This window comes from Delphinapterus leucas, chromosome 3 (genome assembly GCF_059928025.1).
Source record: "Delphinapterus leucas isolate spDelLeu-1000000601 "Yukka" chromosome 3, BTC_Dleu_Yukka2, whole genome shotgun sequence".
Classification (NCBI taxonomy): Eukaryota; Metazoa; Chordata; class Mammalia; order Artiodactyla; family Monodontidae; genus Delphinapterus; species Delphinapterus leucas.
In genome coordinates, this window is record NC_143131.1 from 21994185 (window position 1) to 22010053 (window position 15869).

The 15869-nt window shown below is 33.9% G+C and overlaps 1 protein-coding gene across 1 annotated transcript in view; it reads right to left on the reverse strand.

The window, feature by feature from the left end:
* LOC111178591 (cadherin-10) overlaps window positions 1-15040 on the reverse strand; it is a 124708-nt gene extending 109668 nt beyond the window's left edge. The window contains exon 1 of the mRNA XM_022581436.3: window positions 13351-15040. Within this exon, the coding sequence (XP_022437144.1) occupies window positions 13351-13581 (231 nt within the window). The 5' untranslated portion in view covers window positions 13582-15040. The remainder of the gene's footprint in view (window positions 1-13350) is intronic.
* Between the last annotated feature and the right edge of the window lie 829 nt (window positions 15041-15869).

The window sequence follows — 15869 nt, forward strand, 5'->3', positions numbered from 1 at the left end:
TTCTACCACCTGTCCCTTGCCCCCTTTTCTCTAGGCACATGTACCTCCCTGCCCTTTCTTGAATATTCATGAGGAATTTCCTGATTTAGAGCATTTGCAGTAACTATTTCTTCCTGATGCAAAAAATATTCCTCTAACAGCTGCTTAGTTACCCCTTTCACTTCCTCCAAATCCTTTGCTTAAATATCACCTTCTCAGTAAGAAAGTACTGACTACCCCACCTGCTCTGTTCCATTCCTCAATATCCCTTACCTTGCTTTCTCTCTTCTTTTCTGATAGTAACCTTCATCATCTAACATACCATAAGAGTAATATATTTATTATGTTTGTCTTTAATTTTTTGCATTTCCCACTAAAAATGTGAGCTTCGTGACACAGGGTGTGTTGTCTTTTACTAAGGGGTGTGACCTGGTCACCTAGAGAGTGCCTGAAAAATAATTGGTGCTCCACACCTATTATGGATTTGGGAATGAAGCAATCAATAAGCAAAAAATAGATGACCTGAAGAAACAGTTGATAAAACACTTGAAAAACTTGTTCACAGTGATGAAACTTCATTGTTATTTAGGAAAATACAAATTAAATCACCAGTTTTGAAAAAAAAATTTCTAAAAATGTCAAGCTTGGGTCTCTTTGTAGAACAGAAGAAATTCTCGTATAGTGCCAGTGGGAGCAGGTATTGGTTAAAACTTAGGAAACTAAAATGGCAGTATTTGGAAAAATTGAAGCTAAGCACACACTAGAGATCAGCAATTTTATTCCTAATTATATACTCTGAAGCTATTTGATGTACATAAGTATCAGGGTGCATGTATAGAAATGTTCACAGAAGCATTGTTAGTAAAGTCAAAGTAAGGGGAAGGGGCAACATCGTATCTCCATTATTGATAAAATGTATAACTAAATCCAAACACATTCACATAAAGAAATCCTCTGCACAAAAATATGGTTTAATTTCATAAAGCTATTTGAGCGAAAGAAGAAAGACACAAAAGAATATATGAACTGTGATTACACTCAATTTCAGAAACATTTAAAACTCCAGCGTGTTGTTTATGAGTGGCTACACAGATGCTCAAACTATAAAGAAAGGCATTATTAACCCCAAATGAATCTTATTGCCACCTTTAGAAAGGAGAAATGATGTTGTTACTAACAGACCCACACAGAGAGTTTCTTAGGGGCCATGAGTTTTCCATTTCTTCATCTGGGTTGAGGTCACCTGATTTGATTTATACTTATTCATTAAAGTTTATATGTGTGTTTTATTCAACTTTCAGCATGTATTACATTTGAAAATGAAAAAAAAGAATTAAAGGTCAATTAATAAGGAGAACTTATGGATCAAAAGAAAAAAACTAGATTATTAACAGAAAAATTGGTGAAGGATATAAACACTCATTTAAAGAAATGTGAGGGTTTCCCTGGTGGCGCAGTGGTTGAGAGTCCGCCTGCCAGGCAAGGGACACGGGTTCGTGCCCCGGTCCGGGAAGATCCCACATGCCGCGGAGTGGCTGGGCCCGTGAGCCATGGCCGCTGAGCCTGCGCGTCCGGAGCCTGTGCTCCGCAACGGGAGAGGCCACAACATTGAGAGGCCCGTGAACCGCAAAAAAAAAAAAAAAAAAAAAAAAAAAGGGAAATGCTTTAAACACATGAAGAAATGTTCATTCTCACTTAAAATAAGAGAAATATGTTTTCATTTACAAGATTAAAAAGCTATTAAAAATGATGATAATACAGAGATTGGATACAATGGTGGAGAAATACTTAACTTTCATACCTTGCTGTTGGCATGATAAATTCAAACTGCATCAGTGGAGAGCAATTTAGCAATACCTATGAAAGTTTAAAATTTCCAAACTTTTCTTCAGCATTTCACTTCTAGTCATATTCCTAAAGATATACCAGCACTCTGTGAAATAACATGTCATATTATTATATTAATAAATATTTTTAAATGATTAAACGTTCTTCAAAAGAAAAATGGTAAAACAAATTATGATACATCCACTGGAAAGAATACTATGCAGCTACTATTTTTTTTTTAATGAAGGATGTCTTTATGTCCTGAAATGGAATATGTCCTCAAGTTACATTTTTAACTAAAAACAAACCAACCATGTTTTATAACATGGCATAAAGTACACCACCATTTATGTAAAAACAAAATCATAAATACTTATTAAATAATTCTATAATGTCTCTTGGAATACGTAGAAAAATACAAAACAAAAACAAAACAGAACTGGTAAATGCAGCTGTTTCTTAGGAGGAGAACTCTGGATGCCTGAGGATCCTGGTGGGAGTCTTAGTTTTAACTATACAACTTATTTTGCCTTTTAAATTTTATTCAAAGTGCATGCATTATCAATTCCACACATAAATTAAATAATAAACACATAACAACTACAAAAATAAATTTGACTTCTCTATGAAGTAGCAGAAATAGTCCTGTTACCTATGCAATTTTAGTTTTGTACTGATATCATTCAGAAAAGAAAGTCAGCTAACTATCCATCATTGTACTGCTTAAATAAGAATATAATTGCTTCTGGTGAAGCAACACATAATATTGATAAAATAAGAATATTACTATTAATAATGGTGCAATGAGGGGTAATGATGGTTAGTATATACTCTGGAGTCATAATTTCTGGGCTAGAATCCCATCTCTACAAGTTACTTGATTGGTGCCCTTAGACACTAATTTAGACAAGAAGGACATATTTTCCTTACTTGTAAATAAGAAACAATAAAAAACGGTTGTTGGACTCTTAAGTAATAATAAATAAAATACATTTTAGAGGTATCATTATCAGGATATGTCAGGATGTTTCAGAATATTTTATATTATTTTTAGTTTAATTCTCACATCAAAAAAACCTATATGTGATAGTTTTTACACTGTTATTTTGCTTCCAGAAGTATGTTAAATAGTAGTAGTGAGCAAAGTGGTTTTTTTAAAAACTTATTTCACTCCTGTTGGTGATTTAAGTGGGAATACTCTCTTTGTTTAGTAATTATGTATGATGCTGGCTGTCAGCTTAATAGACCAATTTTTAATTTTAATTTTTACCAAGAGTGAGCTCACCTGTTGCACACATTCACATTCTCTCTTTCTGTCCATATAATAACATCCCATCTCCAGCTCTTCATCATTTCAAACTCTCTCTCACTCCTACTTATTTTATCTTATTGATAACATGCCTATGAGAAACTGATGTGTTGCTTCCTTCTGGGCTAAACCAAAGCCATCCGACTCCCATTTACATCAGATTATTGCAACAGCTCTCTCCTTGGTCCACACTGATCTCTAAATTGCTACAACTTTCTTCTTGATGACTTTGCATCACTTAACAGGATTAGTCATCGATTCTTTGGAATTCTGTTCTCCTTTGGCCTCTATAATAGTCCTAGTCTTGCCTCTCTGCCCCCGCCCCTTCTACTTCTTCTTGGATGTGCTCTATCTCTGCCTTTATGTTATTTGACTTACAATCATGTCCTTGACCTTTGCTTTATCTCTTTGTTGTCTCCCTTTGGAAGCTCAGCTCTTAGGAATGCATGTATTCAGTTAGTCCATGATTCACAACTCTATCCCTCTGCTCTGCTGGACTCAGGATAAACCAACACATGCAAACTAGATTTGGTGCTAAGCTTTTTTTTTTTGCGTTACACGGGCCTCTCACTGTTGTGGCCTCTCCCATTGCGGAGCACAGGCTCCGGACGCGCAGGCTCAGCAGCCATGGCTCACAGGCCCAGCCGCTCCATGGCATGTGGGATCTTCCCGCCCGGGGCACGAACCCGTGTCCCCTGCATCGGCAGGCGGACTCTCAACCACTGCGCCACCAGGGAAGCCCAGTGCTAAGCTTTTGATGGTTTGTATATACTGACAGAATTGGTATCAAGGAAAATTGAAAAATTCAGTGGTCTTGGAGTTTTGGCGGGTGTTTGGAAGCCACAACACTGAACTGAGGAGTTCACTAATGGAATTTAAGCTAAACGTCAGCCAAAATAGGAAATGTTCCTTTAGATAAAAGGCTATAATAGTACATATTCTTACAGCTCAATTTCCTACTTGGTAAAACAATTTTAATCCTGGGCTGAGATTTAAGACCTGCATTTAAAATCCTAAATTTAATAGTTTTACGTAATCTATAAATGCTTAAAGTATAGCTTTAAAAGTGAGGTTACTGAAAGAATTTTACTAAAGACAGAGTCTGAAATTTGCATAAAGTGCTTTTCGTCTTGTTGATTAGAGTTCTAAGGAGAGAACCAAAGGTTTGTATATTATATCCCAACAAAATCACTGTTCCCTTCTCTAAACTTAGTCCATCTTCCTGGAAACTTTTATGTTTTCTTTATTTTAACTTTTATTTACAATTACCAGGAGCCATGGAATGCAGTTACCCAATTAGCAACACAATAATAATACCACCAACAACAATATTAATAATGATAATAATAAAAAATTAAGATTAAATAATATTCTTTGATAAAACAAAAGTAGAAATTTAACTACATTATGTGAATATTTAATAATTCACTTCAGAAAATTTATTGAAGTGCTCCCTCCTTTTCTATTCATGCTTTCATAAGAAGCAACTGAGAATTTGAATATTTGAACATATTCTAAGTATGAGACATTGAAGAGCAAACATAATAACATACATCCACTTTCATTTTCTTTACTGAAAAGTACATTATTCTTTAGTACAAAGGGGACAAAATTTAATTGAATATATAATTGTATATTGTCTCCAAGAAAGAAAATAAGAGGTCTTTGGTAGAAATTCTTAATACTATAATAATAATTTCCCATGCTTCATGGCCATTACACACTCACCTGTTACTGATAAATTATATTAAGATATTTTTTGCAGAGCAAATTTTTATGACATTTCAATACATTTTTCATCTACAGAGATTTCTCTCGAGCTTTACCTAAAAGTCTGGCTCAATTTTCACATAATCTTCATTCAGAGATGACTGTATTTCTTAAAAGTTCTATATTTGAAAAATGATGGGTTAAATTGTAGATTTAGTATTTTTGAACTTTAATATTTTTAAATAATAGGTAAAGTTTTTAAAAGCTTATTCGTCACAGAAAAATACTTTGAGTTGTTTTTTTATTATCAATTATTATCATCAAAGTCCTTTCATCTACTTCCAACTATTACTACTCTATGTGAATTAATTGGCCTAAAACCACAGAAATAATATTTTTTAGAAAATAAATTCAAATGTCTTATCTAAAACATAATCCAATAAAACTAAATTCAAGGGACATAACATAGAGAGGTAGATTTTAAAAGATGCTGTGTGACAAACTGAAGAAGGAGGAAAAAGAGATGAAGAAGCCTTCTGTGTGGAGGGGATTATAAAATGGTGAGTACAAAACAGGGATATACAAAAATAAGACTATGATGGGAAAGAAAAGATGGAAACAGCATCTCTGGGTTACTAATTCAAGAGTGAAAAAAGAGTGGAAGGGTGGACTTCTCACAAATCACTAGAGTACAGTAAGGGCAGTGAGTGTGGTAAATGTGTTTAGGTGGTGCGGGTGTACTGTTGTTTCATGAAGGTTATACAGTGACAACACGTTATGTAAATAACTTCATGGAAGAGTTTAGTAAACATATGTTATCACTACTACCAGTAAGAACTTTTAAGTAAAAGAATGATTGTAGTTATTTATATGAGTATCCCATACTTAATTCCATTTATCTTTTTAAAAAGAGTTCAATATTTGACACTTTGCTTGAAAATGCTAACAAGAAGTCTATTTCCCATTAAACTGGAAAAAATAGAATGCTTACACATTAAACCCAAATTCAAAACTAATTTCCTAAAGAAAAGTAACTAAAACATAGTAAAGGGTTCCCCTGGTGGCGCAGTGGTTGAGAGTCCGCCTGCCAATGCAGGGGACACGGGTTCGTGCCCCGGTCTGGGAAGATCCCATGTGCCGCGGAGCGGCTGGGCCCGTGAGCCATGGCCGCTGAGCCTGCGCGTCCGGAGCCTGTGCTCCGCAACGGGAGAGGCCACAACAGCAAGAGGCCTGCGTACCGCCAAAAAAAAAAAAAAAAAAGAAAAGAAACCATAGTAAAATCTCTATATATGAATAACATGCTATAATGTTAGTATAGAAAACGCTTAAACCAGTGTTACTTGATCACTTACAGGTTAACATGAATTAGCAAGGCTTCCCGAAGGGCTTACAAAATCTTAGGTGCACGTTCTTTTTTACAGCCTCTATTAGTTTCAAAACATCTATGGGTGGCTCTGATGTTCTACCAAGTGTATCTGGAATGCAACTTAAGATCTTCCTGAATACTGCTTTGCTAAAATGTTATAGTGAGCTTTGAGGAGGTGAGCATATTTTTCCAACATAACCTCTGGCTGAAACATTGAGAGATGCATTCTGAGAGTTAAAAACCAAGAGGTGGTCTCCCTGGAAAACATTATCAGGGTTATGCAGTACATGCCTCTATTTAAAAATGCTTTAATTACCTCTTGCTTGAGGATTAGTACAAAAAGTCTTTATAAATTCTAATTCAGGATCATCTTTTTTTTCTTGTGGTCTTTACCTATCAGGGAAATAATGTCTATATTCACCCCAAAAGTCCAAATGTCTCCTCATCAGGAAGGTCTTTATTAATCATTTAATCTAAAGGACTTTCTGTTGATGTCTATCAAATCATCCTGATTTATTTTCTTTTAGGACATTTTCTAACTAAAATCACTCACTGTATTAATTTGTTTTGTGCTCAGTCCTTTTATGGTTGTCATTAATAGGGTTCAAATAGAAAATAACTATATACCAAGCCCTCTCCTACTCCCATCTCACCACTAAAGCAGGCCTATCTGTTTGTGTGTGTGTGTGTGTGTGTGTGTGTGTGTTTTATGCAGATTCTCTTCATCATGTTTGTATTAAAAAAAAGTCACCTGGAAACTTTTAGTCTCAATAATATTACAGTTTTTAAAAGGTCCCAGAGAGTGTTCCCAGCTCTCTAAACTCTAATAAAACATAAATTTTTTCCATGAGTTCACTTGAGATTTTCTTCCCCTGTAGGAAAATAGCAGTGGGGAGGTCAGGACAGCTTCTTCTGTCTTAGTTCCAACTACCCCTTCCCCTGTTGCAACCAGGTTTGACTTGATTGTACCTATATTATTAAGGGCAAAACGCATACAGTTGATATTGCCAGACTTTGTGAATGTTTGAAGTCAAGTTATTCTCTCATGAATAATGTTTTTTCAGTTTCTGGAAGATATCTCTTCTAGAAATTTCCAAGAATCACTTCATTATAAAGCATTGCACATTAAAAAACTCTTCCGAAGAAATAAATAAATAAGAACTTGACACTCCAGTTTCAACATTTAATAACACACAGATTCGTGTAATACGAATCCCCAAACTATTTTATTTCCACCTATTTACAAGTACTGCAGAAATGAAACATGGCAATATTTGGCACTTACTGTTTTGTTCGAGGCTTTTGGGGTCTGTGCTGTGTCTGAGACAAAAAGAGTCCCATAACTTCCTGTTATCCTGACTTATTATTCTCTCCTTCTCTTAAAGGCAGACATTTTGTGAGTAGAGAAATTATATTTTCACCACAGTACTTAATATCAGAGTAGTACCTGAGTAGTAACAGGTCTTCTAGATATTTGTTGACAGAATGAATAAATAATTCATTCATAGTGGGTGTGTGCAGCTCACAAGTCTACAGAGAAGAATGACCAAGAGACTGGAGCCAAACATATGCTTTAAGAATTAGACAGAATATGAATAGGAAAGTAGGTCTTGAGAGAAATCCAAGTTAGGGAAAGCAAATTCTTACAGCAACTCCGAAGGGAAGAAACATGATGATAATTGAGAGCATATTCAGAAACAAGAACCCAGAAAGAAGTAAAATAAAGACTGAGCTGTTGAGGAAATGTAAAAGGCTCTGGAAAACTAAGGAAGTTGAGGACAGGGCTTCTCAGTCTCAGCACTATTGACATTTAGGACTGGAGGTCTGCCCTATACATTGTAGGATTTTTAGCAGCATCCCTGGTCCCTGCCAGCTTGAGGCCAGTAACAACCCCCTCTACATAGTTGTGAAAATAAATAATGTCTCCATATATAGATGAATTTCCCCTGGATGGCAAAATAACCCCCAGTTAGAATCATTAATTCAGGGTATTTTGAACTCATCATGCTCATTAAGGGGCCATGAGGGCAAATAAGACAGTACTAAAGGTATAGAGTTGAGATAGACCAGAAAAATATATGGCTCATTGTATCATTTTCAATCATGGAACAGGTTAGAGTCAGAAAATGAAATATTTAATAGTGAATTGAAATATTGAAAAGTCAAGTAACCAGCAAGACACTTGTGCAAATAAAAGCAGTTGGTTCCAAAGAGAAAAACCTGTTAGGGACAGGGAGAAAGTTTCTATTGGCTACTCAGGAAGGGGGATGAAGGTTCATATTGGGTTATAAACTATGGGAGGACAAAGCCATGGTAGACTATGGGGAACCGTGTATCCCTTGGTAGAGGTGAGCTTAAGTAATCATCTAAGGACAGAAGAACTATAAATACCTATAGTATTCTTAATCTGCTAAAATAGAGAGCACAATTATTGCTCTAGCTCTTTGAAGCCATCAATTCTTCAGGAAAAGGGATATGAAATTAAGAAATAATTAAACGTGGTTTCTGTTTTTCAAGAATGCTAAGCAACTGAGAACCCAACAAGACTTACAGACAACAATATCATATGATATCGATTATACCTGGAATCTAAAACATGATATAAATTAACTTACGTACGAAACAGAAATAGACTCACAGACATTGAAAAAAAACTTATGGTTACCAAAGGGGAAAGGAGGAGGGGAGGGATAAATTAGGAGTTAGGGATTAACATATACACACTACTATATATAAAATAGATAACCAACAAGGACCTACTGTATAGCACAGGGAATTATACTCAATATTTTGTAATAACCTATAAGGGAAAAGAATCTGAAAAAGAATATATATATGTATTATATATATGTATAACTGTCACTTTGCTGTACACCTGAAACTAACACAACGTCATACATCAACTATACTTCAATTTAAAAAAAAACAACCTATCATTGGGAAAAGAAAAAAAGAATCTATGTGTCAAATGTATTCTGCATTTATAGAAGGATGATATCAGTGAGGTACTATAAAGTCTGAATGGCCTGGAGGCCCCAAGAATCTCTTTCATGTCCCCACATGGTACATGCTTTCATTATCCCAAGAAGATATAGACAGTTGCCTTGATTATTTACTAAAATTATTATTATGTTTTTACTTCCTGGAGTGAATTATTTTACTATGGTGGCTCAGAATCAGGTTTATCATTGTCCAATTACATTATTAATTTTTTGGTGTTTTTTCTTAATCTCTGGTTTTGATTAAAAATCTATTTTTAACATGTTTTTCTCCACTTGAGAATAATTATTATATAAAGTGCAAAGTTTGTACAGTAAATAAAATTAGTAATTCACTTAGAACTGTATGTTTGTTAACGGCTAAAAGTAAATTCAAGAATATCTAGTTTATTGTCATTATTTATTTGAATATTTGGAAGCCTAAAATTTTGAAATTATCTAGGCAACTGAATCAGGCAATGGGAACCTGTGATAAGAAGTTACATTAGGACATTAATAAAAATAGCTTATAATCACAATGTTTCTCAAATCTTAAATTGGTAAATTTAAAGATATTTATAGAAGGTTGAGATATAAAAGTAACATAGGGCAAAAGTAGATACTTGAAGTTTAAGTTTTAAACCTCTTGCTTTGGAAGGTAAAGAAAGGTTAGCAGGCATTGTCCTATATAGGTCAATATTCTGATTATCTCACTGAAAAGAAAAAAAAGAAATTACACCAAATATATTTTGGTTTAGAATACATTTGATTGAATGATTTAGAGGAAAATATTTTTTTGCTCATTGAGAGATGAACAAAGAAATGCTTTGAGTTCACTGCTGGTTAGCTAGTTTCTTCATAATAGCCATGGCAGTGACAATTCAGCCACTAGCTTTCTTTCTCTTTTTCTCTTTCTGTCTCTCTTTACTTCTTCTTCTTCTTTATTTTTATATATAAATGGGTTTTTAAATGCTCAAACACTTCACATTTAAAATGTAATCATATAAAAATTATATATATAAGTACATTAAATATATATATATATATATAATGACTGACATGATCATACTATAGATGAGAAAATGAAGGCCAAGAGAAGTTAATTGATTTCACCACTGAAAGCAAAAACAATGGCAGAAGAAAGTTTACATATAGTTATTCTGATTGGCAGTTATATGCTTTTCCTAAGCTTTCCTCCGCTTTAAGCCAATGAGAAGTAAGGGGATTTTCCCTTTGCTTCAACCTCTCAAGCAGTATTGGGTTTTTAATCTAAGAAATTATATGCCATCCATTCTTTGTAGAATTTATTGGCTAATTGTTTGGTATTTAAAAAATTTTGCCCCTCTTCATGCATGTGCTTTTCAGTCTTGTCCCCACTCAACCAGTGTAATTCTCTCCATTGTTCCTACTCTGAGCTCCCACCATGTTTTCCACAACAATGGAGAGTTTATCCGTGTCTTCCCATAAATCTAGTAATTGGGACATGTATTATTCCTACCTGTGAACTAACCTAGAGACATTGAATCTCTCAGCATCAATATCACATGCCTACTTTAAATGAAGTAAAAACTGAAAGTAGAATTTCTGAAAGGATGAATATGTAATAAATTTATTATAAGTAATGTTGGAAAGAATATCCAGGGAATTTAAAATTTTTTATGCTTCATGAAGAAAATATATCTTAGCCCCCAATTATATTCATTAAAATGTATGTTTATAAAAATATTCTATATCTCATAATTGCCTTTTCGCATATGCAAATCTATATGTTTAAAAAAATCTATATGTTTACTTCTAATATAAGATCTTTTTTATTGTGTTTTTTGTTTGTTTGTTTGTTTGTTTTTGTGGTACGCGGGCCTCTCATCGCCGCGGCCTCTCCCGTTGCGGAGCACAGGGTCTGGACGCGCAGGCTCAGCGGCCATGGCTCACGGGCCCAGACACTCTGCGGCATGCGGGATCTTCCCAGACCGGGGCACGAACCCGTGTCCCCTGCATCGGCAGGCGGACTCTCAACCACTGCGCCACCAGGGAAGCCCTAATATAAGATCTTTAATTGTATAAGTAATTAATACAATATAAATACTTAATAAAAAGTAACACACATATGTACTACAAACAAGGGAAATTTAAAAATAACTATTTCACAGGTCATGACATGAATAAATGATAGAAATACAAAATTGACTTCAAATACAAGCAAAAAAACAGATGCTTTGGGTATTAGAAGTAAACTCAGAGCTACAGCATCTAATATATGTCTGTTGATCTGGTAGTTCAGGGCATACTTATAGAAGAAACTGGTGAACACATTCCATAAATTCCTTATGCCTCTCCTCATTAAAGAGTTTTCTGGCTTGCTTTTATAGAGCAGAGTAAGGAAGAATAAAATTTGAGTTGCATATCAAGATGCATGTATCTTAAGTATTTACCAGCTTTAATAGCCCACAGTAATTTAAACTCTACATTAAAGAGCTAAGTGGCACCAGATGACTCTGGGAATTCAGTTCAATACAACTCAGGTTAATTCAACCAACTAAATATTAAAATCTACTCTAAGAGCTAGAAACAAAGAGAGATACGAAGTAAAGTTCTTGATTTCAAGTTATTGATATTCTTTGGGGAAAGAACAAATGAAAGTACATAGAAGTACCTTGATGATCACAACAGAGTACATAATGCAATGATAATTCAATTTACCAACATTTATTAAATCCTCATTAAGGACTAGGTGAAGGAAAATGTACGCAAATAAACAAATAACTGCTATGTCCAGGAAGAGCCAAATAAATCTATTTATAGTTTCTATGGCTCAGATTTCAGTTATTATATTTTCATAAACTGAAAGTTGCCTATTGCAGCAACCATAAAATTTACCTTAACCCTCTGAGCTCAGGAATTCTATCAGATGACCCTGTGATAAGTCCACTACTGCATGCTTTCTGGTAAAATTGCTTAGGTTGCTGGCTTTTTTCTTCACCTTACAGTCAATATGACATTTAACCTTTAATGCTATTTTTCTCATACTGTCAGACATTTTTTTAAAAAACTGAAATAACTGGAACATGAAAAAACCTATCAAAGTGTTTTAAAAATCAATGAACATGTATTTTCTCAAAAATAGTTCTTCTTAGAAGACAAAAACTTTAAAAGCCCAGTTTTAATTATGTGAAAGAAGCTATTAAAGTTGAGGTTGATGCAAAAGTCACCAACACAATCATCGATCTATCATAATTTTATACTGTTGACATGTGCTATATGAACATGTGATTATATCTGTTTTCCTTTTGTGTGTTTAACTTTTTTTCTTTGATATAGTTTCATAAACTGTCCATAAAAATAACATTATTAAAATGATTTTTTTCTTTAAGATATTACCTAATTTCGACTAGATTCAGATAGTGCCAAGAAAGAAAACTGGAAATTAATACAATCTAGTGTATAAAAGCATCCATTGTAACTTTTATGTCGTATTTGTCCTTCCAGTCCTAACCAAAGCTCATTTTCCTCACCATCTTTTATAACTGAATAGCATGAAATCGCCTCATGTCATCATATCCCGACAAGTAAACTACTTTTTCCTGCTTGTCTTCCCATTTATTCTTCCCTTATTTAAATGTACCCATGGTAGGACTTTAGAAAAACAAGTAACGCTCATATCTGGAATAAGTTTTCTTATAAGTAAGCATTATTTTGACCTTAGGTCATATTTTTAATGACATTTGTTTTCTCATTCTGTAGAATATTAAACAACTTTTAAATATATCTTTTCTTCCTCACTGAATTCAACGGCAATGTGAAATATATATAGGTATATATATATATATATATATATATGTATTATATACATGCATTGTTATTTTAAATACTAGATTGCCAGATAGTTTTCTCTTGATCATTGATTTCTAACTACAAATTCTGAAATTGCAATTTTTAGTTCCTCTTTAATACATGAGGTAGTAGGCAGAATTAATTCTAGTAAATGAATTCATACACTTATAATGCTATATTCATTACATAGTTTTTCAAATTCTAATTTGTATTCCATAAACAAAAACCGCTTTAGGGATATTTAGAGAATCAAATTTGTAAGAATGGCAATCTTGATAACCTTCAAATTTTCTTTATGAGACATATGAAAAACTGGAATGTAAATATTTGCCATTTCAACACAGACTTACCTTGCCTACGTATTGATAATCAGATCCTGTATATTCCTCCAGTAAGAAAAATTGATTCCACATCCAACCACGCTTCTGACGGTGCAGAATTTTGCCATCACTTCTAGGTACGCGTGCACCTAAAATTCTTTTCTGGGGCATAGAAGTCCTTCTGAACATTATCTCTGGAGAACAGAAATGTGGCAGGCATACCCAGAGTAGAAACAGTAGCAAAAATTGATATATTGTCATAGTTCACTTCTTGACAATTCCCAACGTGGATGAAGAAAAAGCAGTCCTATATTATTGGGTTGAATTTTACTGTGTTTCAACTCGTTTCCAGCATTTCATCAATGTTTTGGACATGTTTCCAAAAGCTTCAAACAAATAAACAAATAAAAAAAGTCAGTTGACAACATTATGAATGTTACCTGTCACTTTAAATTTAACATAACAAATATTAATAATAGTAACCAAAATATTTGCTTCCCCTCTTTTACATAAAATAATTATTAGTTTGGAAACATTATTTACCTAGTAACATGTCTACAATTTATGAAAATATAATTGTAAATAATTTCTTTCAAACAAATTCTAAAGAAAGGACATATTTAGCTTTTATTTCTTTTGGCACTTTACCAGTTTTCAGGAATTATAACCCCTATATAGAGTGGATATGTAGTTAATTTTGCACGTCAACATTTCCAGAGTAACAACATAATTAAAATTTTTAAAATAAAATAGTGATTTTAATAAACTACAGGAACTATGCATCTGTCATGCAGTGTAATGATATTTAAATGATTTTTAAACAGCAGCACAGTTTCTTCAAATTTAATCCAGCTCAAAGGTAAAAGTAAAGCCAAAAACAAAACCACAAAAACTTAGTGTCTTCAGCTGAAGACCTCTCCCTTCTCCCCTCTTAGGTCGGTCTGTGGAACACCTAGAGCTTCATAGAGTAGAAAAAAAAAATCTCTACTACAGTAAATCAACATGACATAATTTACACTATTATATAGAAAAATTTAATCATGTTGTCAGCTACACCTTTGACACTTTTGCACAATGTGTCCACTTCTGACCACCTCCCTGCCCCTATGCTGACCTAGAACTCCATGATGCCCCAGGCTCCTCACTGCTCTCCGCCTGCAATTATTTCTTCTCAACAATGTATCCGAGGTAATCCCACTAAAATGGGATTGCTCTGATGGCTTCTTACCTCACTTTGATTAAACCTAGCATCTCACAAATACCTACGATTCTGTATTCCATTTCATGACAGATGGTCACTTCTCTGACTTCATGCTATACTTCGATCCCCCAGGCCACTCCTCAAAATTGACTCCTTTCCAGCCAGTGTCCTTGCTTCAGCCTGCAACACACTTCATACGCTCCTCTCTTCAACCAGGACCTCTTTACTTCTTCCCTCCACCTGGAAGGCTTTTCCATGTAGTTATCCATGTAGGTAGATCCCCTGCTTCCTTCGGTTCTTTCTTGAAACCTCCCCTAATTTGCACATCCCAATACACTACATGTGTTTTATTTATTTATTGTGCACATATTCTGTCTCCCTACCATCATCCCATGAAAGAAGGGAAGTTTGCTCTTTTCTTTGCTACTGTTTTCACATGTCTATAACAGAACCTTGCACATAGTAGATGCTCATTAAACAGTTTGAATGAATGAATTGTAAGTTGATTCAAACATCTGAGTATCATTACCTCCTCTATGTAGTTAAACGCAAACATTTATGCATGAAAATAGTATTTTTAAATCATAATTATTTTTATTTTATTATTTATTTATATTACTGTTAGAATATTTTTATTTTAAACATTTCTCTGTATTTTTTTTGTTTTGTTTTCTGTTAGCTATGAATTTTATTTCAGGATATGATAAAATACTATAAAAAAGTGGTTGGAGGACCAAAAGGATTGAGTTTCATTTCTCAAATATGACAATGTATTCTAAGTACTCCAGCATTTATATTTATGCTTTCATTTACAAAGATTTCTAAGTAATCTGTTTACTTTTTTGTGTGCTTGTTTTATTATTAGGATGATTTTAAGGTTAATGCAAACATGCTTTAGAAATAAGATTAATGGCGAAGCAGTATTTCCCCAGAGTGTACTAAATGACAGTGGAGCTCTCCACAGCACATGAAGCATTCAACGTGACAGATGTAACCTGTATTAAAATCTGTCATGTAAAATGCTGTACTTGGAGTATAGAAATTATCTGATACATAAAATGGTTTTACATCACAAGGCACTGACTTTACAGAAACTCAAATTGATTGGATTCTAAGTAATAGGAACATTTACTAAAATGATATCTGACTTTTAAAATGTATGAGGACATGCTAGACAGTGTTCTCCAGAAAAATATACTGTTCCTAAAAGTTAAAAGAGAGTTTGCATAATTGAGGGTTTCTGCTAAAAGCTTTAAAACTTATTGAAGCAACATTCTCATTTCAATTCTCTTTTTTCAATTTAGAAATATTTGCAAGCAATTGTTTGCTATATTGGTGATCATTTTCA